Here is a 23,636-nt window from a genome sequence, read left to right as displayed (position 1 = left end):
CGCTTTGGCTGCATGAATCCATGGTCGTCCCAACAGCAGGTTATAAGATACTGTGGCGTCCAACACCTGGAATTCCATGGTAAACAGGGCCGGACCAATGGTCAGTTCAAGTACAACATCCCCTACAGTGGCTGTTCCGTTTCCGTCAAACCCTCGGACACAGATACTGTTCTTGTGGATCCTTCCGTGGTCGATTTTTAACTAGTTCATGGTGGATAGTGGACAAATATTGGCGCTTGAGCCGTTATCCACCAATACTCGAGTTACCACCGAGTCTTCACATTTGACAGCTAGGTATAGAGCTTTATTATGCTCCGTACCTTCCACCGGCAGATCATCATCTGAGAACGTTACCTTGTTCACCTCGAAAATCTTGTTGGCAATAGTTTCTAGGTGGTTCACAGAAATCTCATTGGGTACATGAGCTTCGTTCAATATCTTCATCAAAGCCCGTCGATGCTCCTCAGAATGGATCAGTAATGACAACAACGAGATCTGGGCCGGTGTTTTTCTCAGCTGTTCGACCACGGAGTAGTCCTGCACTTTCATCTTCCTCAGGAACTCCTCAGCCTCTTCTTCGGACACAGGTTTCTTGGTTGAAACTGGGTTGGTTCTTCTTAGCTCCACCGGAGCAAAACATCGACCCGATCGAGTCAGCCCTTGCGCTTCACAACTAACTTCTTCCACCTGTTTTCCTTTATACATCACCACCGCCTTTTCATATTTCCAAGGCACAGCCTTGCTATCAATCATCGACAGTTGGACTACAGGCTTTATGGTGACCGGTTCTCTACATACCCCTTTCAACACAACTGCAGGTGTGGGCGGAATCCCTGATATTACCAACTTGTTTGGCTTGGGTTTGCTTGTTATGGCGGACGGGCTCTTTCCCAATATCACTACTAGCTTGATGCCTTCTCCCTGCGACTGTACCCTCGTTCCTCCACTGGTTGAGACTTCTTTCGGGGCGGCCTGGATCATCATCACTGTTTGTGAGGGTTTTCTCAACTCTCCTCCCTCATACACTAACTCAATCATGTGAGTCTCGTGGTGCACTGGCAGTGGGTTCTGGTTGATGTTAGGAGCCTCCGGTGTCTGGACCTCGATCTTATTGGTGTCAATAAGATCCTGTATGGCATGCCTCAATTTCCAGCACTTCTCAGTATCATGTCCGAGCATCCCTGAGCAGTATTCACAACTGATTGATCGATCCAAATTCTGAGGTGGGGGATTTGGTTCTCGAGTCTGGACAGGACTAACCAAACCCAATTGCCTCAGTTTGTGGAACAAAGCGGTGTAGGTTTCTCCCAACTCCGTGAAAGTTCTTTGTTTCCGCAACCTGTCATTCCTAGCATCTGGATTTCCCCGAAAGCCTGCCCTTGAAGGGTTTCTATATGCTCTCAGTGGAGGATAGGTGTTTTGTGGGGGTGCATATATGTTCTGGGGAGCCGGCGCACGCCATTGCGGGCGAACCGGAGGCTGAGTGTATGCTTGAGCCTGGTGTACGGAACAATGTGGTTCTCGAGGTGGATAGAAATTTTGTGGTGGGTTGTATGGGTAGTTTGACCTGTGAGGTCTGGGTTGGTTGTAGTGTGGCCTGTCAGCCCTGGACCAACTGCCTGCCTCGATCGTGGCAACCTCTTCTTTCTTTCTTCTCAGCGCACCTCCCGTGCCGCTCTGAATAGCCTGGGTTGTGGCCTTGAGGGCCGAGTAATTCAAGATTTTGTCAGACCTCAGACCCTCTTCTATCATGACCCCTATCTTGACCACCTTGTTGAAATATTTTCCGACTGTCGTCACCAAGTGACCAAAGTAGGTTGGATCCAATGTTTGCAAAAAATAGTCCACCATCTCTCCCTCTCTCATGGGAGGATCGACTCTGGCCGCTTGCTCTCTCCAGTGGAACCCGAACTCGCGAAAACTTTCCCCAGGTTTCTTCCCAGTTCTTAATAATGTGAGACGGTCAGGGACTATCTCGAGATTGTAATGGAAATGACCTGCGAAAGCTTGTGCCAGATCGTCCCAAGTATACCACCTACTGGAATCCTGCCTGGTATACCATTCTAGCGCAGATCCGCTCAGACTTTGGCCGAAATAAGCTATTAGCAGCTCATCCTTGCCGCCTGCCCCTCTCATTTTGCTACAGAATCCCCGCAAATGTGCCATGGGATCACCGTGCCCTTCATATAGATCAAATTTAGGCATCTTGAACCCAGCCGGGAGTTGGACGTCTGGGAAAGGGCATAGATCTTTGTATGCTACGCTGACTTGGTTGCCCAGCCCGTGCAAGTTCCTGAAGGACTGCTCCAGGCTTTTGAACTTTCTCAATACTTCATCCTGTTCAGGGGCCTTAGCCGGCTTTTCAATCTCTGCCGGCACTCCCAAATGTGGATTGTAAGCCTGTGGTTCGGGGGCATGAAACGTAGGCTCAGGGGGATAGTACTGTGTATCGTGAGCCTGAAACAATGGCTCACTGGTCGTTCTTTGCAAAGGGGCTGATGTTGGTCCCACAAAAATGGGAATATTGGGTGTTGGGAGAGGTTGATGGGGTGGTGGAGCTTGGGAATCATGAGGGCTTCTTTCTTGATGATAAAGGGGATTTGGGCGGCTTGTGGAAGGGCCAGAGTGAGGGTATTCCGGCATGTGCCCCAGTGTTTCAGGGCTCTTTTGTGTTTTGGCTATGGCTAGCTGCATTGCATTCATCTCTAGTCCCATCCTTTCAATCTTTTCCATCGCTTCTTTTAGCAACTGGCTCATCGGTCTCTCTTCCTCATTACTATTTTCTGAAGTAGTCATGCTTGTTGCTATCGGTCCTTTGGATCTGGTTTGATAGGAGTGTGTTGCCAGAGTTCTTTAACAACTAACTTGTCTGGATCAGACAACAACAAACTTTTGTTAGCATTAGAGTTTAACAGATTTGATCATAACACATAGAGGATGCAATGCTCTTAGGCAGTTAACTGTTTCTACATGCTTTGCTTCGAACAACATGCGTCATCCCGGTTTGCTCATTTGTCCCTTTTTAAAGTATTTTGGAAACCCTGTATTTTATTTGTATTTTCTTTTCTTTCTTTATTAAAAGCGGTCGAATCTTATGGGGATTGCCTATGTATCACGTCCCCGCGTGAATCAGACCAGGCGTAGTACTGCCATAAAGTAAAGATACATAGAAATTCTTTCGGAGTTACTTAATTTCATTATCAAAATTTGCTATTACACATTACTTCGGACAAAATAGCAACAATACAGACTCCACAATTTTTTAACTTGGTTTGACTAAACGAAAAGAAAACAACATATGGGAAAGCAACAAAGCCAAATAAGCAGGACTCGACCCAAGCCTAATCTTCCAACTTAGGGGCCCACGAGGCATCTTTCGGCCCTTTCGCGGCCCTAGGTGTAAGGTCTCTTTGCAGGCTCTTCAACTCGTGCATAATCCGGTGGACGCAGCCCATGATGGAAACAAGGAGGGTCTTCCGAGGTGTTCGCTCACATGCCAGGCATTTCATGTAGATGTAATGCCCGATTTCGTCAATCCTTGCTCGAATGTTATCCCTTTCACTGAACAACTGCCTGATTTGTCGGTTCTTCAATCCCAGTGCCTGAGCATTGTCGGCAAGTCGATCCTGGAACAACTCCATTTGTCTTTCCATGCGGGCCATCGCATCGTAGCACTGTTTTCTGTCGGCCTGCGCATCTCGTGCTTGTTTGATGATCCGATCATGTAGAGTGGAGTTCGTCTCTCTTAATATCCCGATGCTCATTTCATAATCCCTTATGACCTGTTGCAGACGCTGTCTTCGGGCTGTTGTGACTTTTGCCCATTTGACCTTCATCCTTGCGATGCAAGCTTCCCATTGTTCTAATTCTTCTTGGCTCTGGATGACCTGATTTCTTAAACCTGCTATCAATCTTTCGTTGGAGCAACGTTTCTGTCGGTCAATGTTATTCTTACTGGCTTGGCGAAGGCGGGCCTTCAAGGTCTGGTTCTCTTGGGCTAGCTTGTTTTTTTCGCCTGTTCCGAGGCGACTTGCACATTATTTTCAAATACAAGTCTTTCAACTTGACGCTTTAGCTTCCCGATTTCAGCTCGGTAACCTTCCTCTTTTGCGAGCCAGCCCCATTGTTCTTGTGATGACTCAACAAAATCTTGGAGGTGAGGCCGTTTGGTGGGCTGCTCCGCAATGTTCTTCTTATTATGCCAAGCAAGATAAGCCGGTGAGACTTCACCTCTGGATACATCACCTACCCGAGTATTTACCATCAGGTACTAGCATTCTCCCCATATGCAATGAACTGTCTTTTCAGGAAATTGGCCGTCACTGCTAACCTCGACTGCATAAGTGCTGAGATCTTCGTCCGGGTGTACTACTTGACACCTTCCTAACTGCCTCATCCCCTGTAAGGGGCATAAGGTTGAATACCTCTGAGTCCCATCAAGAGGAAGTGAGGACCAGTGGCGGGCATGTATACGATTTCTTCCACAGAAAGCCAACCCAAAGTCCAGTTTATTTGATCGATGTCCATTCTTCGAACCCTTCTGGTAATCGGAAACCTGAAACCCTCAGGTTATAACCTTCGATGCAGCCCTCGTTTGTAGACATGTAGCGCATACACCGAGGATGGTGGCACAAGTGTTCGATCATCCACATATGCAATAACAAGTTGCATCCTTACAAACCGTGAGGGCTCGGTATATTTCCGACACTACCATAGGAGCAAGGATGCTTTTATCATTGGTAATCAGGACTTTAACGACCCCAGCCACCTTCAGATCAATATTTCTATCTTTTCGGGGAAACACCGCAAGGCCCAAGAATGCCACCATGAAAGCGAACCGCCTATGCTCATTCCACTTTACCAGATTTCCCCTACTGCAGACACCACTTTCTGGATCATTGAATCCTCCTATGTTCCCGTACCTCTGGTATATGAATTGCAGGGTAGAAAAACCTCTATCCAGTTCAGCGTATGGGACTCCCTTGCTTATCTTCAACAGATCCATGAATTTGTGTGAATTCACAGCTCTTGGGGCGATCAGGTATTTGTGCCTCAAACCTTCAGTGACGTCCATGTAACCTGCCACTTCTTCTAAGATTGGGGTGAGTTCAAAATCTGAGAAGCGGAACACGTTGTGGGCCGGATCCCAAAATGTAACCAAAGCCTTTATGATATCGCACCGAGGCCTGACGTTCAACAAATTAACCAGACCTCCCAGGTGCAGTTTGATCTTGTCTTGCTCTGACTTTTCCAAATCCTCCCACCATAATCGCACTTCCAGAGGGATTTTGCTTCTAAATTTTACCGGCAAACTTGGACTTATGCTTATTCTACATGTTTATTGGGGTGATTAAGCAAAGATCCAGACTCATTGGACTCAAATACCAAATTGACACACCCTTTTTTTCCTAGAAAAACGAAATTTGGTTGTTTCTGAAAAGTATGATGTCACCTTAAAAACTTTCGGTCTTTGGATTGTACTTACATTTTGAAAAACAAGTTGAGCTCGATGGGGGTTGCCTACGTATCTCGCACCCTGCGAGAATCAAACTGACATAGTTCAGGCATAAGCCGAATTTTGGAGACACACTATTTTTCTCTTAAAAATAAATCAAAGACTCTTACTTTCTAAAACAAATTAATAAGGCACACATTTTTCTTTTTCGTTTTTTTTCAAAATTCTGGCAGAGTTTTAACCGTTTTCTGGGTATTGATTTTTCAAGAATAAATAATTAACTCCCTAACCGTTATTCTTTTTTTTTCTCTCTCTTTTTTTTCAAACATTCCCGATATTCAGAAGCCGGTCAGCATGCAAGCCTTGAAACAAGTAAATGCATAAAGCAAACAGGATGTAGCAGGATGGTCTTTATTCTCAGGTTTCTTGTCTTAGACGGACCCAGCCCCTGTGCTGAGTCCCCTAAGTCAAATGCACATGATGCAAATAAGCGTTCCTACTAGGGATCCGGCATGAAGTTATGTTATACTAAGCTGTAAAACCTAGGTGTTTGTTCTAGACCTGGCTTACCCGAGCGGACAACTCGAGCCAAGGATGGGAGCTGTGTACCGGTAACCAAAAGGCCATCCGATTTTGCAACTCCTCCGAATCCTCGTTCTATTTTGGCATATGACACTAACAGAAAGAAGCCACGACCAGCGTGCGCTCCTCAAGAGAGAAGAGAAGGGTTTCGGCACAATTTATATGTACAGTTCAAATAATATCAAAGCAATAAAAGCAGCATTTAGCACATTAGGCGCAAACACGTAAAAATCAGATAATAAATAAAGCCAAATAATAACAATTATTTTAAGCTCGAATTCTTAAACCTGAACCAGTGGTTCTGGGTCATTGATCCCCAGCAGAGTCGCCAGAGCTGTCACACCTCCTTTTTACGCACCCGCGAGGGTGCAAGGGAGTTTTTCCAATTAAAGGACAATCGAGACGAGATTGGTTTAATTATTTCAGCGTCGCCACTTGGGAGATTTAGGGTGTCCCAAGTCACCAATTTTAATCCTGAATCGAGGAAAAGAATGACTCTATATTACAGTCTGCGTACCAGAAATCCGGATAAGGAATTCTGTTAACCCGGGAGAAGGTGTTAGGCATTCCCGAGTTCCGTGGTTCTAGCACGGTCGCTCAACTGTTATATTCGGCTTATTTATCTGATTTTAAATACAATTATGAACCATGTGCAAATTTTATCTTTTAACCGCTTTTGTCATTATTATTATTTTTACGAGAATTGCAACGTCGTGAAAACATATCTCGAACCACGTTACATCAATGTACCCGTGGTTATTGATATATCTCGACTCGGTTGAGATTTGGATTTGGGTCACATAAATGTGCACCAGAATTAAGGAAAATAAATTGTTAAAGGCGCGCCTAAAGCAACTAGCGTCTTATTATTTTGGGGGAAAGTCGTAAAAATTCGTTAAACGGCATATCTCGAATCCTAAATACTTTAATATATACATACATCTAGAGGGACCCGCAGCTTTGTACATTTTGTTTGTCGAGGCTCGTCTCGTTCTATTTTTAAAAGGAATTTGCGGCGTCATGGACATGCATCTCGAACCACGTCACAATCAATGTACCCGTGATTAGAAACACATTTCGAATCCGTTGAGATTTGGATTTGGGTCACATAAATGCACACCCGAATTTAAGAAGGTAAAATTATTAAATACGCGCTTAAAGAGGCTATCGCGTTATTATTCCGGGAGGGTCGTGAGATTTGCTAAACGACCCACCTTAGGGACTGAATGCTTCAACATATATATATTTAACAAGGGCCCCGCAATTTGTGCGTTTTTCTTTATTTTTTTGTCGAGGCTCATCTCGTCCTTATTTTAAAAGGATATCCTATAGCAACTACGTTTCTTGTTGCGTTTGTCTCTACTAATTGAAAATAGTAGATAGCCCTAGTTAATTACATGCTTGCAAGTTATCTATACAGAATTCCGAGTGCTTGCACAAAATCAGAAGCACGGCCACGTACACAGTCGGCCGAGCAAAAATTAAGGGCCCAAATCCAGCCCATGCGTGATGGACCAGACCTGGGCCATTGTTTGTTCGATGCAGGCCTGCTTGGTCTGTTTCGACCCGGGCTCGACCTTCGTGAGGTTGAGATTGCAGTCTCCGTGTTCTTTGTCTTAAAACATGGTTTACCAGTTATATGAAGCAGTTTATCAGAAAGGAAAGAACTTAACTAATAGAGTACGATTTTCATGCTTGGCCTACATTAAAGGACATACTACAAAGTAAAACTAAGTCTAAGATACAACCTATTTCATTGGGAATATTTTCACCTATCAGCATACATATATAAACTATCATTCAGCTAATCTATATTGATATACACTGGGCATACAGGCTACTTCTATTGTCAACACAGGAATGAAAATTATTATACAGTACATGATATCTAATGTAACAATCTATGTATGAAAGTCAACTTCAGGTCTTTTCTTTTTGTATTCATGCTCAATTTTCCAATTACATTTGACAGTGTATTGGTTGTGTACCTGGTATAGAGAACAAAAGAAGGAAAAATCAGTTGAGTGGCACACAGCAGGCACAGCAGCAGCAGGTAATCAACACAACACAGCAACAAACAAAGCAGCCACAATGATGAAGCTCAGCGAGTGATCGAGCAATGAACAGACTATCCCAGAAAAAAAATAGAGTAGGAAACAACAACCCAGAGTGTTGAATGTAACAGTAATCCAGTAATCCCAATAACCCCAAAAGCTCAACAAATAACCAATACAGTTCCGATAATCAAAAAACTCAAACCAACAGTACACAAAAAGCTCAGTGTAGTAACAATCACAACAGAAGAACACAGACTTCTCTTAATGGAACAAATAACAATCCCAGTGAGGATAACCAACTTGGTTTCTTTGTGCAGTTTTTGGACAGTGTTCAGTTACAGTATTTCTGGGAATTTCTTTCTATTTTTTTCAGTTTTCTTCAACTCACAAGACCTCTCTCAAGACTAAAATTTCCAGCCTTTATCTTCCTCTCCCTTTTTAAGTTCTGAAATAGCCTATTTATAAGCCAAACAACCAGTGCAGTCAAGTTGCCTGGATTCTGCCCTTTGCAGACTGCCCATACCCTTTAAACCCCATGCCTAAGCATCTTTTTGATGCCAGCCATTTGTTCCCCACGCCTGGCTTATTCCTTTTGTTCAAGAGTATGGGTTCATTTAAGTATTCATTTTAAACCCCATACTCTTGTGTCTTGTTCCCCATTGGCATTAGTTTAATCCTAAATTAGTACCCTACTTGTCAGCTCATTTAAACTAAGTTTTTCTGTTCTTTTCAAACCCCAGACTACCCCTATTAGCCCTTGATTATTACTGTCCTGCCTCACTGCAGTATCAGGGCATTTTGAACTCCTGGAAGTCCAAATTCAAGACTGCCCTAGCCTGATTCTTTTCATTGTTTACAATGCAGTTATAGGCTAAACTTAGGCAATGTCGAGCATCCAATTATCAATCAACAGGTTCGTTCACTTTGTATGAATTAGAATATTTGTACATTCAGTCGTAGGAAGTCAATCGACGACATTTATCGAGTCGACTATACTAATTATAACAGGTAACAATCAGTCGTTCATATAAACAAATACATACAGGGACCTAAAGGGCTTCGGACAACTTTGGTCAATCACTGGGAACCTATATAGATTATTTATGCGACGACTATCCTAATCGGACATGTTTATCATAGGATACATTCAGAACACAAACAGAAAACAATTGACCAAATAAAAAGGTCTTTGACAGAGATGGAAGAAATTAGGAAAAATAACAGATAATAACAAACAATCACAACAAATCATGCTAACAACTCAATCAAAACTAAAACAAAGAAAAGAGAACACTTACTGGAAAAGTTTAAACCAAAATGACCCAAGTCCGACTTAGCTTTGACCATTTGAGGCCGAACAAACTTTAACCAGGGTGTTCTCACATGAGAACACCTTGCTTAAGGTCTATTAGACCTCGAAACCCTGTTAAGGCCGGCCGGATTCCAAGGCTATTCGTGTTCTAGGTTTTGGATTTTCAAATCTCGCTTTTTAGGAGTTGTGGGTAGATTCGGACCAAACCAGGTCTGGTTTGGTCACGAGGGAGGTCAGGGGAGTGTCTGGTATGAAGATGGTGAGGTTCGGCATAGATCGAGTTTCGTCTCGAATCTTCAAATCCAGATTCGAGACGATGGGAGGTGATTCGAGGTACATGGTTAGTGAATTCGTGCTCATGGTTGTTGGATGTTTCAGGGGTGTGAAGGGGGTGGTCACCAGCGTTCGTGCCGTCGGGTTCTGGTGAATGGGAAATTAGGGCGGCTGCTAGGGTTTCGCGGGGGGGTGTCAAGGCTTGGTGAAGAAGATGAGGAAAGGTGGGGTTCAGATAGGGGGCGTGGGGTGAAGGGTCAAGTTTATATACGTAAAGAGTAATTAGATCCTGGCCGTTGGATGCATCGAGATTGATGGTCAGGATCTTTTACTTAGAATGGAACGACACCGTTTGGCCTCGGTTGGGGGTTGGTTCGGACTGGTTCTTGGGTCGGGTTTGGAAACGGGTTACTGACAGGGAGCCTGGGCCGTTGGATTGGATTGGTTGGAACGGCTGAGATGAGCCGTCCTTGAAACGACGTAGTCTTAGTATTGGACGACGTCGTTTCGATGACCTGCGGATGGGTCTTGGGTTGGCTGACTTGGACTGGTTTTGGGCCTTCAAAATTTTGAAATATCATAGGCCCAATCCGATTTCTTGCACCTTTTTTTTTTATTTTCTTTTCTAATTTTTGAAATACAACTAAATTAAAAATGAATTTGAAATACCCATTAATCAATACTTAACACAATTATTCACACACATATATATAAAAAAACTTTTAAATGGTTAAATTACAACCTAGAAATGCATACATATTTTTTGTATTTTATTTGATAATGATTAAATGCAAAATGGACAGACCCACAAATGACTAACAACACATGTCACGGAAAACTCGAAAAATTGTACAACGAAGTCATTTGTCACTATTTTTTTATTTTCTTTTGGAGCGATTGTCCGTGAAGCAAAAATCACGTGCTTACACCCATCACTAATAATGGCCCTCAGAGTACCAAACTTTGTGAAGATGTTCTTTTTCAAGAATGTCACCACACTTCGAGCTTCATTTTTGGGTAAAGCCACAGATTCAACCCATTTTGACACATAGTCCACAGCTACCAAAATATAAGTATTCCCATATGAGCTCATGAATGGTCCTATAAAATTAATACCCCAAAAATCAAAGATATTAATCTCTAAAATGGTGGTAAGGGGCATCTCATTCTTCCTAGAAATCCCACCGGCCCTTTGGTACTCATCACAATGCTTGACAAGCTCACTAGCGTCCTTGTAGATGGTAGGCCAATAGAATCCACAAGTCAAAACCTTTGTAGCCGTTCTAGCTCCACCATGATGACCACCATACGGTGAAGAGGGGAAAGCCTCAAGAATTCCCATTTGTTCTTATTCCGGAACACATCGCTGGATCACACTATCGGTACATATTTGGAAAAGACACGGCTCATCCCAATAATAGTCCAAGCTATCTCGTTTGAGCTTCTTCCTTTGGTTTGAAGAAACTCATTCGGTACAATGCCGCTACCAAGATAATTGTCTAGAAGGCAAACCACGGCATCTCGGTCATTGAAATGGCTAACAATTGCTCGTCAGGGAAGGAATCATTGATCTCAAGGCCATTATTAGGCCTCCCCTCCTCCTAGAATCGGGACAAGTAGTCCGCCACCTAATTTTCACTACCCTTTCGGTCTTGAATCTCTAGATCAAACTCTTTCAAAAGAAGCACCCATCGCATCAACCTTGCTTTAGAATCTTTCTTGCTCAATAAATATCGAAGCATTGCATGGTCGGTGTGAACAATCACCTTATTACCTATCAAATACGGCTGGAACTTCTCCATGGAAAAAAGAATAGCAAGTAGCTCCTTTTCGGTCAATGTGTAGTTGACTTAGGCATCATTCATGGTCTTGCTAGCATAGTAGACCGGATGGAAGATTTTGTTGATTATTTTCCCCAATACCGCTCCAACTGCAACATCACTAGCATTATATATGGGCTTAAAAGGCAAGCTCCAATATGGTGCGGTAATAATAGGAGTAGTATTCAACTTCAACTTAAGAAACTCGAATGCCTTCATACAATCTTCATTGATATGGAACTTTGCATCCTTCTCCAAAAGTTTGTACAATGGGTTCAGCACCTTGGAAAAATCCTTAATGAATCGGCGATAGAAACCCGCATGACCCAATAAGCTCCTCACTCCCTTCACGAATGTAAGGGAGGGAGTTTGTAGATCACCTCAATCTTGGCCTTGTCAACTTCAATACCATGCTTTGAAATTTTGTGGCCAAGGACAATGCCTTCATCGACCATGAAGTGACACTTCTCCCAATTCAACACCAAATTAGTTTCCTCACATCTAGCCAATACGCTATCCACATTGTTCAAACAATCTTTAAACGAATTCCCAACCACAGAAAAATCATCCATAAAGACCTCAAGAATGTCCTCCACCATGTCGGTGAAAATAGCCATCATACACCGTTGAAAAGTTGTCGGTGCATTACACAACCCAAAAGGCATCCGTGAGAATGAAAAGGTATCATAGGGATAAATGAAAGTGGTCTTCTCTTGGTCCTCATGAGCAATAAGGATTTGGTTATAGCTGGAGTATCCATCAAGAAAGCAATAAAAAATGAGTCCGGCCAACCTATCAAGTATTTGGTCAATAAATGGAAGCGGGAAATGATCTTTTCGAGTAACTTTGTTGAGCTTCCTATAGTCTATGCAGACTCTCCTCCTGGTGACGGTTCTTGTTGGGATTAATTCATTCTTGTCATTTGTTACCATTATTATGCCCCCTTTCTTTGGGACACATTGCACTGGAGAGGTCCACGAGCTATGGAAATGGGGTGCACAACCCTGACATCTAACCACTTGATTATATACTTATTCACCACCTCTTGCATTGCTTCATTTAGCCTCCTTTGATGTTCAATGGAGGGTTTGGCATCCTCCTCCAAAATAATCTTGTGCATGCAAAAAACGGGGCTTATCCCTTGGATATCCGCCAAAGTCCATCCGATTGCCCTTTTCCTCCGTTGTAGCACCTCCAATGTGGACTCTACCAGAATGTTAGTTAAGCAAGAAGAAAGGATAACCAGTAGAGTAGAAGAAGGGCTCCTCGGTAGTAGCTTAACTCCAAGGTAGTAGGCTCGGTGAGATGCAGGGGCAATAGCTTTAACTCCAAGGTAGTAGGCTCCTTGATTGAGGGCTTTTTTGGAGGAGTCTTCCGGTTTTCCAGATCCAAAGATAGCTTTTAGGGCTCATAAGTGTACGACCCCACGCCTTTTAATGCATTTACACACTCCACATAGCCATCACTCTCCTCATCATCATCAAGGTCGAGCAAAACAACTTCCAATTTGTTTTCAACATTAATTGTGGCACTAGCATCATCAACAATCACGTCTGTCACCAAATCCACGAATGAACAAACTTCATTACTATTCGGTTGCCTCATTGATTTGCACACATAGAAGACCACCTTTTCTTCACCCACCCCGAAAGTGAGCTCACTGGCTTCCACATCAATAAGAGCCTTCCCCGTAGCAAGGAAAGGTCTACCTAAAATGATAGGCACCTCATAGTCCACTTCACAATCAAGGATAACAAAGTCCGTTGGGAGGATGAACTTGTCAACTCGAACCAATACATCATCAATAATACCCAAAGGCCTCTTCATTGTTCGATCCGCCATTTGTAACCTCATGGATGTGGGTCTTGGTTGCCCAATTCCCAAAGTTTGAACACCAAATAGGGCATCAAGTTGATACCTGCCCCGAGATCACATAATGCTTTGGCAAAATTGGTGCTCCCAATAGTGCAAGGGATTGTGAAAGCACCGGATCTTCCAACCTTGGAGCCATTGAGTGCACAATATCACTCACTTGATGAGTTATCTTGATGGTCTCACAATTCATTGATCTTTTCTTGGTTACCAAATCCTTCATGAATTTGCATATCCCGGCATTTGTTCCAATGCCTCAACCAAGGACACATTAATTGACAAACTCTTCATCATATCAATAAACTTTTTGAATTGGTTTTCACTATTTTGATTTGAGAGACTTTGAGGGTATGGATGAGGAGGCCTTGGCATTGGTGCCTTAGCCTTGGGCACTACCGGTTCTGGCATGTTAATCACGTGTTCCCTAGACGGGTTCACCTCTTCTTGAGTCTCATCCACACTTTAATCTATATCAATTCTCACTTCTTCATTAGCTTGAACCACAATACTTGGGATTTCATCCTCTTGAACCACAACATCTTCATCCACAATCTTTCTTTGATTTGACGTGGTTGCATCTCCACCTTTTCCACTTCTAGTAGTTACGGCCATAGCATGTCCCGTATTATTCCACACTTCGGGTTTACCACTATATCATTGGGTAGTGCCCCCTTAGGACGAGTTTTCAAAGCTTGTGAGATTTAGCCTAATTGAACCTCCAAATTCCGAATAGAAGTGTTGTGCGAGGCTATTTGAGCATCGGAGTTGGCCTTCTTTTCCATCATCTGTTTAAACATGTTTTCAATTTTACCCATCTCATTGGAAGAAGATCTCGGGTCTTGAGAATGATATGAAGGTGGATTACTTGGTTGTTAGAACATTGGGGGCCTTTAAAAACCCGACCCCTAGTTGTTGTTATTGTTCCACCCTCCTTGGTTATTTTCTCCCCAATTGCTTTGACTATTGCCACCCCAATTGCCTTGATTACTCCAATTGCCTTGATTTCCTTGATTGTTCTAATTGCCTTGATTAGGATTGCCACCACTTCAACTGCCTTGGTGGTTTTGGTTGTTCAAATTACCTTGGTTCCTTTGTGACCTCCATTGTTGTTGATTTTGTCCTTGAGCATTGTTTCTTTGACCTTGATAATTGTTGACATAATGAACCTCTTTGTCTTGCTCATTGAGCGAATCACCTTGATCATAACCACTATTATCTTGCATAAATTGTTCCAGACGGTTTTGCATTTGTTGACCTTGTTGTCGTCTTTTGTCTACCATCATATTCACACCTTCCATTTCATGCACTTGTTTTATCCCTTGAACTTGTTGAAGCTGCGCTTTGGCCAATTAGTTCATGGTAGTTGTCAACTTGGCAATAGCTTGCCCATGATAATGTAGCTCCTTGTGTAGGTGAATAATATTAGGGTCACCTTGTGGAACATTATCTCTACTTTTCCATGCCGAAGAGGTATCCGCCATCTCATCAAGAATTTCACAAGCTTCGGCATATGGCATGTTCATAAAGTTCCCCCGACAAGTTGGTTAACCATATATTGATTAGTTGTGTTGATCCCCCTGTAGAAGGTCTATTGGATCATGGACTCATTCATATCATTGTTCGGGAACTATTTAACCATGGTACGATATCTTTCCCAAATCTCGTGCAATGGCACATTGGGTTTTTGATTGAAAGCAAGAATCTCATCCTGAAGCGTCGCCATATATCCCGGAGAAAAGAATTTGGAAATGATCTTTTCTGCCATCTCATCCAAGTGTGGATGGAATGATTGGGCAACCTCTCTAACCAGTCTAATGTTTTTCCCCGTAGAGAAAAGGGAAATAGTCTCAACCTTAGCGCATCCTCACAGACATATGTTTGCTTACTCCCCCAACAAGTATGGACAAACCCCTTGATATGCTTGTAGGCATTTTGATTCGGAGCCCCAGTGAAGAATCCTCGTTGCTCAAGTACTGTAAGTATCATGTTGGTGATTTGTCTTCTTTTCCTTCAGAGTCACTAACTTTATTTTTAAATTGATTATAGGTACGAGAATGTCTCTCAACAATAAGCCCATCGGGAATGTTCCATTGGGGGAGGAAGTGGATGATGATGAAGGAGACGAGGTTCTTCCCGAACTTCAAGCAAATAGGCGAGGCCGACCGCCTCATGATAATGTTCTCGTCCCTCCCCCACCTCCACCAAGAGCGATAGTGCATCGGGTGTTTCCAAATGAGGGTTATGTGATCTCGCCCAAATTCACACCACAATTATAGATAATGAGGCGGTTGAAGCAATAATAAAACCCAACGCGAGTCAGGGTCGATTCCTCGGGGAGTTAGAAATGGGATTAGGTACACACCTAGTGTAATTGTATAATGTGACTCAATTTGCGCTTCCACATTCTTGTTGGTTGTCTCTATTTCTACTTAAAATTATTGATTGCAATTAATAAACTAGAAGACAATGTTTTTTATTTTTGTTGTTTTTCAAGTGATAAAAGATCTACGGTCGTGACTTCCACCTAGGTGGCTACCTAACGGGTTGTAAACTATAGGGCAAGTTTGATTAATCGGGATTGTAATATAGTAATCACACGCAATTGCTCACTCTATACCTCTTGGTAGTTTAAGTGATTTTTCCAATTTGGCTTTCTCAAGCCCAAATGGGTATTGCACAAATCAAGTGATATATACTCAAGTCGGGTCTTACTATCTCTAAATTTTACCCTTTGATTGGGGCTATCAATTTCTCGAATTCACCCCAATTCCTCATCACCCAAGTTTTTCTAAACTTAGTCTCTCTTTCTCAAGTAAAGACTAGGTCAAATAGGCATGAATCAATGTTTGCAACCATTAATTGTAGAATTCAAGCATAAACAAGGCTAAATATCACTAACCCAATCACAAACGAACCCTAAAATTAAATACCCATTAAGTACCCACACTAGGGTTGAGCCACAACGCTAGCTAAATATTTACCTACTTATGAAAAATAAAGAAATACAAGAAGAAATTAAGATAGAATGCATAATAATTGATTAGACAAAGAAAATCTAATGTTTAGAAGTTAATCTAGTACAAAATTACTCAAAGAAGTAAAGCAAATGGCTGAGGTGCACCTCTGCAAGCTGAACTTGACCTAAAAATGACAAAAAGTTCTATTTATACTAAGCTGAAAATATCTGACAAAAATGCCCCTACGAAGGTTGTGCGACCGCATAATTCTAGTATGGTCCGCATAATGGGCTTCTGCGGCCGCACTATTATCATGTGTTCTGCATTCTTAGGAATTTGGACTTGAAACTTTTGGGCTTCTGCGGTCCGCATGAAAAGGATTGCAGCCGCACCTCTGATTATACGGTCGCACAAAAAATTACGGTCCACACTCTCTGCTTTTGGACTTGAAACAGCTCTCTGATTCTTCAAACTTGCGGACTGCATAATAATGACTTTGGCCGCACTTGATTGGTTTGGTCCACATTCCTTTAACTAGACCAAACACTACTCTCTGAATCTCCATTCGCACTGTTGGCCTTTTTGCTCAGTTTTGGTACTTGTTCACTTTTGACTCCTTTATGAGTTTATTTTGACTTCTTTGGCTCGTTTCCCAATATTCCTGTAAGTAAGCACATTTTGTTAGTTTTTGAGAATATCTTTAAGCATTTTTTAGCCAAAACAGAAGTAAAAGAGAACAAATAAGCAGTCAAAATCCCTAATTACCATGTTATACAAGTGCTATAGTCCTGCCCCGCATTAGGGTGGGAACTTCCAAATCACCAATGTGATGCTTACACTACTTGAGAAAAGGGTATTCTTCACCGGGGCTCCGAGCCAAAATGCTTACAAGAATCTCAAAGGGTTCATCAATACTTGTTGGGGGAGCAAGCAAACCAATGTCTCCAAGGACGCACTGCGGTTGAGGCTATTTCTCTTTTCTCTACTGGTTAGAGAGACTACCCAATCATTCCATCCATACATGGGATGAGTTGGAAGAAAAAATCATTGCCAAATTTTTTTCTCCGAGGCATATGGCGACACTTCAGGATGAGATTCTTGCGTTCAAGTAAGAGCCCAATGAACCATTGCACGAGATTTGGGAAAAATATCGTACCATGGTTAAAGAGTGCCCGAATAATGATACGACCGAGGCCATGATCTAACAAACCTTATACAAGGGGGATCAACATAGTAAATCAATGTGTAGTAAATCAACTCGCCAGTGGGAACTTCATGAACACAACTTATGTCGAAGCTTGTGAAACTTTGGATGAGATGGAGGATACCTCATCGGTATGGAACAGTAGAGCCAATGTTCCTCAAGGTGACCCAAGTGTCATTCACCTACACAAGGAACTACATGATCATGGGAAAGCTATTGCCGAGTTGACAACCACAATGAATCAATAGGCCAAAGCTCATCTTCAACAAGTTCAAGAGCCGAAACAAGTAAATGCGATGGAAGGTGTAAATATGATGATGAACAAGAGACGGCAAAAAGGTCAACAAATGCAAAGCCATCCGGAACAATTCATGCAAGATGATAGTAAGCATGACCAAGGTGATTCATTCAATGAGCAAGAAGATGAAGTGCAATATTGTAACAATTATCAAGGACAAAGTAATGCTCAAGGACAAAATCAACAACAATGGCGGTTACAAGGAAATCAATGAAATTGGAACATTCAAGGCAAACTGAGTGGTGGTAACAATAATCTGGGCAATTGGTCTAGAGTATTGATGAAATTTGGCGGTTACAAGGAAATTAATGGGTATTCTGGCTAGAATCAAATTCTTATTGCTCTAGAGGATCAAGAAAATACCACCTTCACTTGTCCCTTTGGTACTTTCTCATTCTCACGAATGCCATTTGGTTTGTGTAATGCACCGACGACTTTTCAACGGTGTATGATGGCTATTTTCATCGACATTGTGGAGGATATTCTTGAGATATTCATGGATGATTTTTTCGTGGTTAGGAATTCTTTTGATGATTGCTTGAACAATTTGGATAAGGTCTTGGCTAGATGTGAGGAGACAAATTTGGTGTTGAATTGGGAGAAATGTCATTTCATGGTCGAGGAAGGCATTGTCCTCGACCACAAAATTTCAAAGAATGGTATTGAGGTCGACAAGGCCAAAATTGAGGTGATCTCCAAACTCCCTCCCCCTACATACGTGAAGGGAGTGAGGAGCTTCTTGTGTTATGCGGGGTTTTATCGCCGATTCATCAAGGATTTTTCCAAGGTGGTGAACCCCTTGTGCAAAATTTTGGAGAAGGATGCCAAGTTCCATTTCAATGAAGATTGCATGAAGGCATTCGAGTAACTTAAGTTCAAGTTGACTACTACTCTCATTATTATCACACCAGATTGGAGCTTGTCTTTTGAGCTCATATGTGACACAAATGATGTGGATGTTGGAGCGGTGTTGGGGCAACGTATCAACAAAATCTTCCATCCAGAGTACTATGCAAGCAAGACCATAAATGATGCCCAAGTCAACTACACAGTGACCGAAAAAGAGCTCCTTGCTATTGTCTTTGCTATGGAGAAGTTTCGCCCGTGCTTGATGGGTACAAAGGTGATTTTTCACATCGATCATGTGGCGCTTCAATATTTGATGAGCAAGAAAGATTCTAAAGCAAGATTAATGTGGTGGGTGCTTCTATTGCAATAGATTGATCTAGAGATTCAAGACCGCAAGGGTAGTGAAAATCAAGTGGCGACCATTTGTCTCATTTGGAGGAGGAGGGGAGGCCACATGACGGCCTTGAGATCAATGATTCATTTCCCGATGATAAACTCCTAGCCATTTCATTGACCAGGATGCCATGGTTCATAGACTTAGAAAACTATCTTGTGAGTGGAATTGTACCAAATGAGTTCTCTTCAAACCAAAGGAAGAAGCTCAAACAGGATTTCCTTGACTATTATTGGGATGAGCCACACCTCTTTAGGATTTGTACCAATGTTGTTCCTCCTCTGTGGTATTATTGAGGCTTGCCACTCTTCACCGTATGGTGGTCACCATGGTGGAGAAAGAACGGCCGCAAAAGTTTTGAGTTGTGGATGCTATTGGCCTACTATCTACAAGGATGCTAGTAAGCTTGTCAAGTATTGTGATGAATGCCAAATGGTCGGTGGGATCTCAAAGAAGAATAAAATGTCTCTCACCACCATTTTGGAGATAGATATTTTCGATGTGTGGAGTATTGATTTCATGGGTTTGTTTGTTAGCTCTTGTGGGAACACCTACATTCTAGTCGTGATTGATTATGTGCCTAAGTGGGTCGAGGTCGTTGCTTTGCCCAACAATGAAGCAAGGAGTGTGGTGGCATTCTTGAAGAAGAGCATCTTTACAAGATTCGGTACTCCAAGGGCCTTACTCACCAAGTATGGTGTCATGGTGTCACTCATAAAGTATCGACCCCTTATCACCCTCAAGCAAGTGGACAAATGGAAGTCTCCAACTGGGAGATCAAGAGTATTTTGTCAAAGACAGTGAATGCCAACCAAACGGATTGGTCAAGAAAACTTGATGATGCTCTTTGGGCATATAGAACGTCCTACAAAAATATTGATCGGGATGTCTCCATACCGGTTAATGTTCGGGAAGGTGCGTCATCTTCCAGTGGAACTTGAGCATAAGGTCATGTGGGCTTTAAAGAAGTTGAACCTTGAGTGTGATGTCGCCGTAAACCTAAGAGTGGCACAATTGAATGAGTTAGATGAGTTTCGGTATCATGGCTACACAAGCTCGTCCCTTTACAAGGAGAAGATGAAGTACATCCACAACAAGGAGTTTAAAGAGGGTGATCTTGTGTTATTGTTCAATTCCCGGTTACGGATGTTTCCGGGCAAGTTGAAGTCAAAATGGAGTGGCCCATTTGAAGTGGTGAATGTAACCCCCTTTGGTGCTCTAGATTTGAAAAATAAGAGCGACGAGGTGTTTAGAGTCAATGGGCACCGCATTAAACATTATCTTGGCAATGCTGATGATGGCCACATTGTGGCGGTTCTTCATTTCAAATGATTGATAATCTACGTCGTGTCGCAACGTTAAATTAGGCGCTTCTTATGAGGCAACCCATGTGTCTTTTTTTCTTTTTCTTGTTCTTCTTCATTAGATAGACTTTATTTTGTGCTAACTAGTTTTGAAGTATATGCAGGAATGGGTGTGCATTGCAGGGACTGGGCATGAAAATTTTGGCTAAGTACTGCAAATGTGCGGACTGCACCATAATTATGTGGACCACACAATCACTTTGCTGCCGTACAATTCTGTGTGCGGTCTCACAATTGGAAGACCTAAAGTGCATGCTCTCTGAAGATTGACCTGTCAAATTTCATTAACAATTCGCGGCCGCACACAAAATTTTGTGGTCGCACTCTCTTTTGTGTGGACCGCAGAGCTTCTTCAAAGGTTCAGGTAAAGAGTGTGGGCCGCACTCAAAATTGTGCAGACCACACTAAAATTGTGTGGCCATAATTAGCTTCATTTTTGACCGACTGGGTCAACCTATAAATAGGACCTCCATGTACTATTCACACTTTACAGTCTCTGAACTCTGGAACCCTAAGCAAACACAGTGCATGTCCCATTAGTTCTAAATCTTCCTTCAATTCATCAAGTTAGATTCTCGCATGCATCATTCACTACTGGTATGTTTAATCCATGTTAGATTTTGGTTCATTCTTCTTAATTTTTTGTTTTTGTTTTCTTTGATTAGTTTAGTTATTTTTAGGCCTAAAAATGTCAAATGTGCTTAATATGTGCCTTAAAATCATGTGGGTTGCTTCGTATATGTTCATTAGGGACTGGGTAGACCACTAATCTTGTCAATTTGTGCACGCCATGTTTAATTTGTTAAAAATTGCATGAACCCTAAAGTACTAAACAAACAAACAAACCAACAACAATCCAGTAAAATCCCACCAGTGGAGTCTGGGGAAGGTAGATTGTATGCAGACCTTACCCCTACCCCAGGAAGGCTATTTTTGGGAGACCCTCGGCTTAGAGACAATATATCTATGACAACAAAACCCAAAAAATAATATCATTAACGTGAGAGATAGCACATAAATGGAAAAGCAGTAACACAAATATTATACAAAAGTGTGAAACACAACATAAATCGCTAGCAGTGCTAGATAAAACACTATCATACTCATCGGTACAAAGAGGGAAACCGGGACAAAGAGGAAAACCGCTCGACTACCCTTTAACCTACAACCCTAATGCTTGACCTCCACACCTTCCTATCAAGATCCATGTCCTAGGAAATCTGGAGCCGCACCATGCCTTGTCTGATCACCTCGCCCCAATACTTCTTAGCCCACCATCTACCTCTTCCCGTGCCTGTCAAAGCCAACCGCTCACACCTCCTAACTAGGGGATCTAGGCTTCTCCTATGCACGTGTACGAACCATCTAAGTCGCGCCTCCCACATCTTATCGTCCACTGGAGTCACGCCCACCCTCTCCCGAATATCTTCATTCCTAATCTTATCCAACCTAGTGTGCCCACACATCCATCTCAACATTTTTATTTCTGCTACTTTCATCTTCTGGATATGTGAATTCTTGACTGGCCAACACTCAGCCCCATACAACATGGCCGGTCTAACCACCACTCTATAGAACTTACCTTTGAGTTTCGGTGGCACATTCTTGTCACACAAGACTCCAGATGATAACCTCCATTTCATCCACCCCACCCAATACGGTGCGTAATATCCCCGTCGATCTCCCCATCTCACTGGGTAATTGACCCTAAGTACTTAAAACTTTCTCTCTTGAGGATGACCTATGAGTCAAGCCTGACTTCCACACCCGCTTCCCCCGTCACATCGCTGAACTTACATTCCACGTATTCCGTCTTAGTTCTACTCAACTTGATATCTTTAGACTCCAGGGCCTGCCTCCATACCTCTAGTATCCCATTAAAGTCGCCTCATGTCTCATCAATCAGAACTATATCATCAGCAAACAATATGCACCATGGCACCTCTCCTTGGATATGGTGTGTCAGTGCATCCATCGCCAGGGCAAATAAGAACGGGTTGAGCGCAAATCCTTGGTGTAACCCCATAACCTCCGAAAAAGGCTCTGAGTCACCTCTCACAATCCTATCCCGAGTTATAGCTCCATCATACATATCCTTTATCACCCTAATGTAAGCCATCGGCATACCTTTCACCTCTAGACACCTCCAAAGGACATCCTTGGGGACCTTGTCATACGCCTTCTCTAGGTCAACAAACACCATATGCAAATCCCTCTTCCTACCCTGTATTATTCTACCAACCTCCTGATAAGGTGGATAGCTTCCATAGTAGAACGACCCGGCATGAACCTGAGCTGGTTTTCCAATATAGACACCGCCCTCTTTATCCTCCCTTCCACCACCCTCTCCCAAACTTTCATGGTATGACTTAGTAACTTGATACCCTTATAGTTTTACAATTCTGGATATCACCTTTGTTCTTATACACTGGAACCATTGTACTCCACCACCACTCATCAGGTATCCTCTTCATCCCGAAGATAACATTAAACAACCCAGCTAGCCACTCTAAGCCTGCTCTACTCGCATATCTCCAAAACTCAATTGGAATCTCGTCTGGTCCGGTTGCTTTGCCCCGACTCATCTTACCCATCGCACCCACGACCTCCTCAACCTTAATATGCCTACAATACCTAAAGTCATGGTGGCTCTCAGAGTGCCCCAATTTCCCTAACACGATGTTTCCTTCCCCCTCCTTATTCAAAAGTTTATGAAAGTACGACTGCCATCTTTGCCTAATCTAGTCCTCTTCCATCAATACTCGATCGTCCTCGTCTTTGATGCACGTCACTTGATCCAGGTCGCGTGCCTTCTTCTCTCTCGCTTTGGCCAATCAAAATAACTTCTTGTCCCTACTTTTGCCTCGAAGTTCCTCATATAGCCGACCAAATACATCAGTATTAGCCTCTGTGACCGCTAATTTTCCCTCCTTCCTAGTCTCCTTATATCTTTCTCTATTCGCTCTCCTCTGATCCTCGCTGATGCTCTCTACTAACTTAATGTACGCCACTTTCTTTGCTTCCACTTTACCTTGGACCACGTCATTCCACCACCAATCACCTTGGTGCCCACCAGAGTAACCTTTCAAAACTCCTAACACCTCTCTCACTTCCTCCCTTATATAGTCCTCCGTCATTATCGTTAGTGTCCCCAGCACTCTTCCAGGCACCCATAATCGCCAGCCGCCCATCCAACTCC

General features: G+C 42.8%; 3 protein-coding genes across 3 annotated transcripts; 1 reads left to right on the top strand and 2 right to left on the bottom strand.

The window, feature by feature from the left end:
* Positions 1 to 9,342: 9,342 nt before the first annotated feature.
* On the bottom strand, positions 9,343 to 11,021 carry LOC104226617 (uncharacterized). Its single transcript, XM_070151249.1, has 2 exons — positions 10,607 to 11,021; positions 9,343 to 9,365 (listed from the first exon to the last, which is right to left on the bottom strand). The coding sequence occupies exons 1-2, from the start codon at positions 11,019 to 11,021 to the stop codon at positions 9,343 to 9,345; spliced, it is 438 nt and encodes a 145-aa protein (XP_070007350.1).
* Positions 11,022 to 19,877: 8,856 nt separating this feature from the next.
* Positions 19,878 to 20,405, top strand: LOC138872817 (uncharacterized). The gene has a single exon (XM_070151236.1). It carries the CDS (start codon positions 19,878 to 19,880, stop codon positions 20,403 to 20,405), a length of 528 nt encoding a protein of 175 aa, XP_070007337.1.
* A 1,920-nt stretch (positions 20,406 to 22,325) lies between these two features.
* On the bottom strand, positions 22,326 to 23,574 carry LOC138872807 (uncharacterized). The gene is made up of 2 exons (XM_070151228.1): positions 23,295 to 23,574; positions 22,326 to 22,822 (listed from the first exon to the last, which is right to left on the bottom strand). Exons 1-2 carry the CDS (start codon positions 23,572 to 23,574, stop codon positions 22,326 to 22,328), a joined length of 777 nt encoding a protein of 258 aa, XP_070007329.1.
* Positions 23,575 to 23,636: the final 62 nt, after the last annotated feature.

Source organism: Nicotiana sylvestris, chromosome 1 (assembly GCF_000393655.2).
Source record: "Nicotiana sylvestris chromosome 1, ASM39365v2, whole genome shotgun sequence".
NCBI classification, from domain to species: domain Eukaryota; kingdom Viridiplantae; phylum Streptophyta; class Magnoliopsida; order Solanales; family Solanaceae; genus Nicotiana; species Nicotiana sylvestris.
This window is presented reverse-complemented; position numbering and strand designations above follow the sequence as displayed.

Bases quoted from the DNA above. Each gene is read 5' to 3' on its own strand.
- LOC138872807 (XM_070151228.1), bottom strand. From the start codon at position 23,574: ATGACGGAGGACTATATAAGGGAGGAAGTGAGAGAGGTGTTAGGAGTT. The intron at 22,823-23,294 runs GTAGGGACAAGA...TAAAACTATAAG, and splicing joins TGAGGAACTTCGAGGCAAAA to GGTATCAAGTTACTAAGTCA.
- LOC138872817 (XM_070151236.1), top strand. From the start codon at position 19,878: ATGCCAACCAAACGGATTGGTCAAGAAAACTTGATGATGCTCTTTGGG.
- LOC104226617 (XM_070151249.1), bottom strand. From the start codon at position 11,021: ATGGGAATTCTTGAGGCTTTCCCCTCTTCACCGTATGGTGGTCATCAT. The intron at 9,366-10,606 runs GTAAGCACGTGA...TCTTTGTTTTAG, and splicing joins GGCCATTATTAGTGATGGGT to TTTTGATTGAGTTGTTAGCA.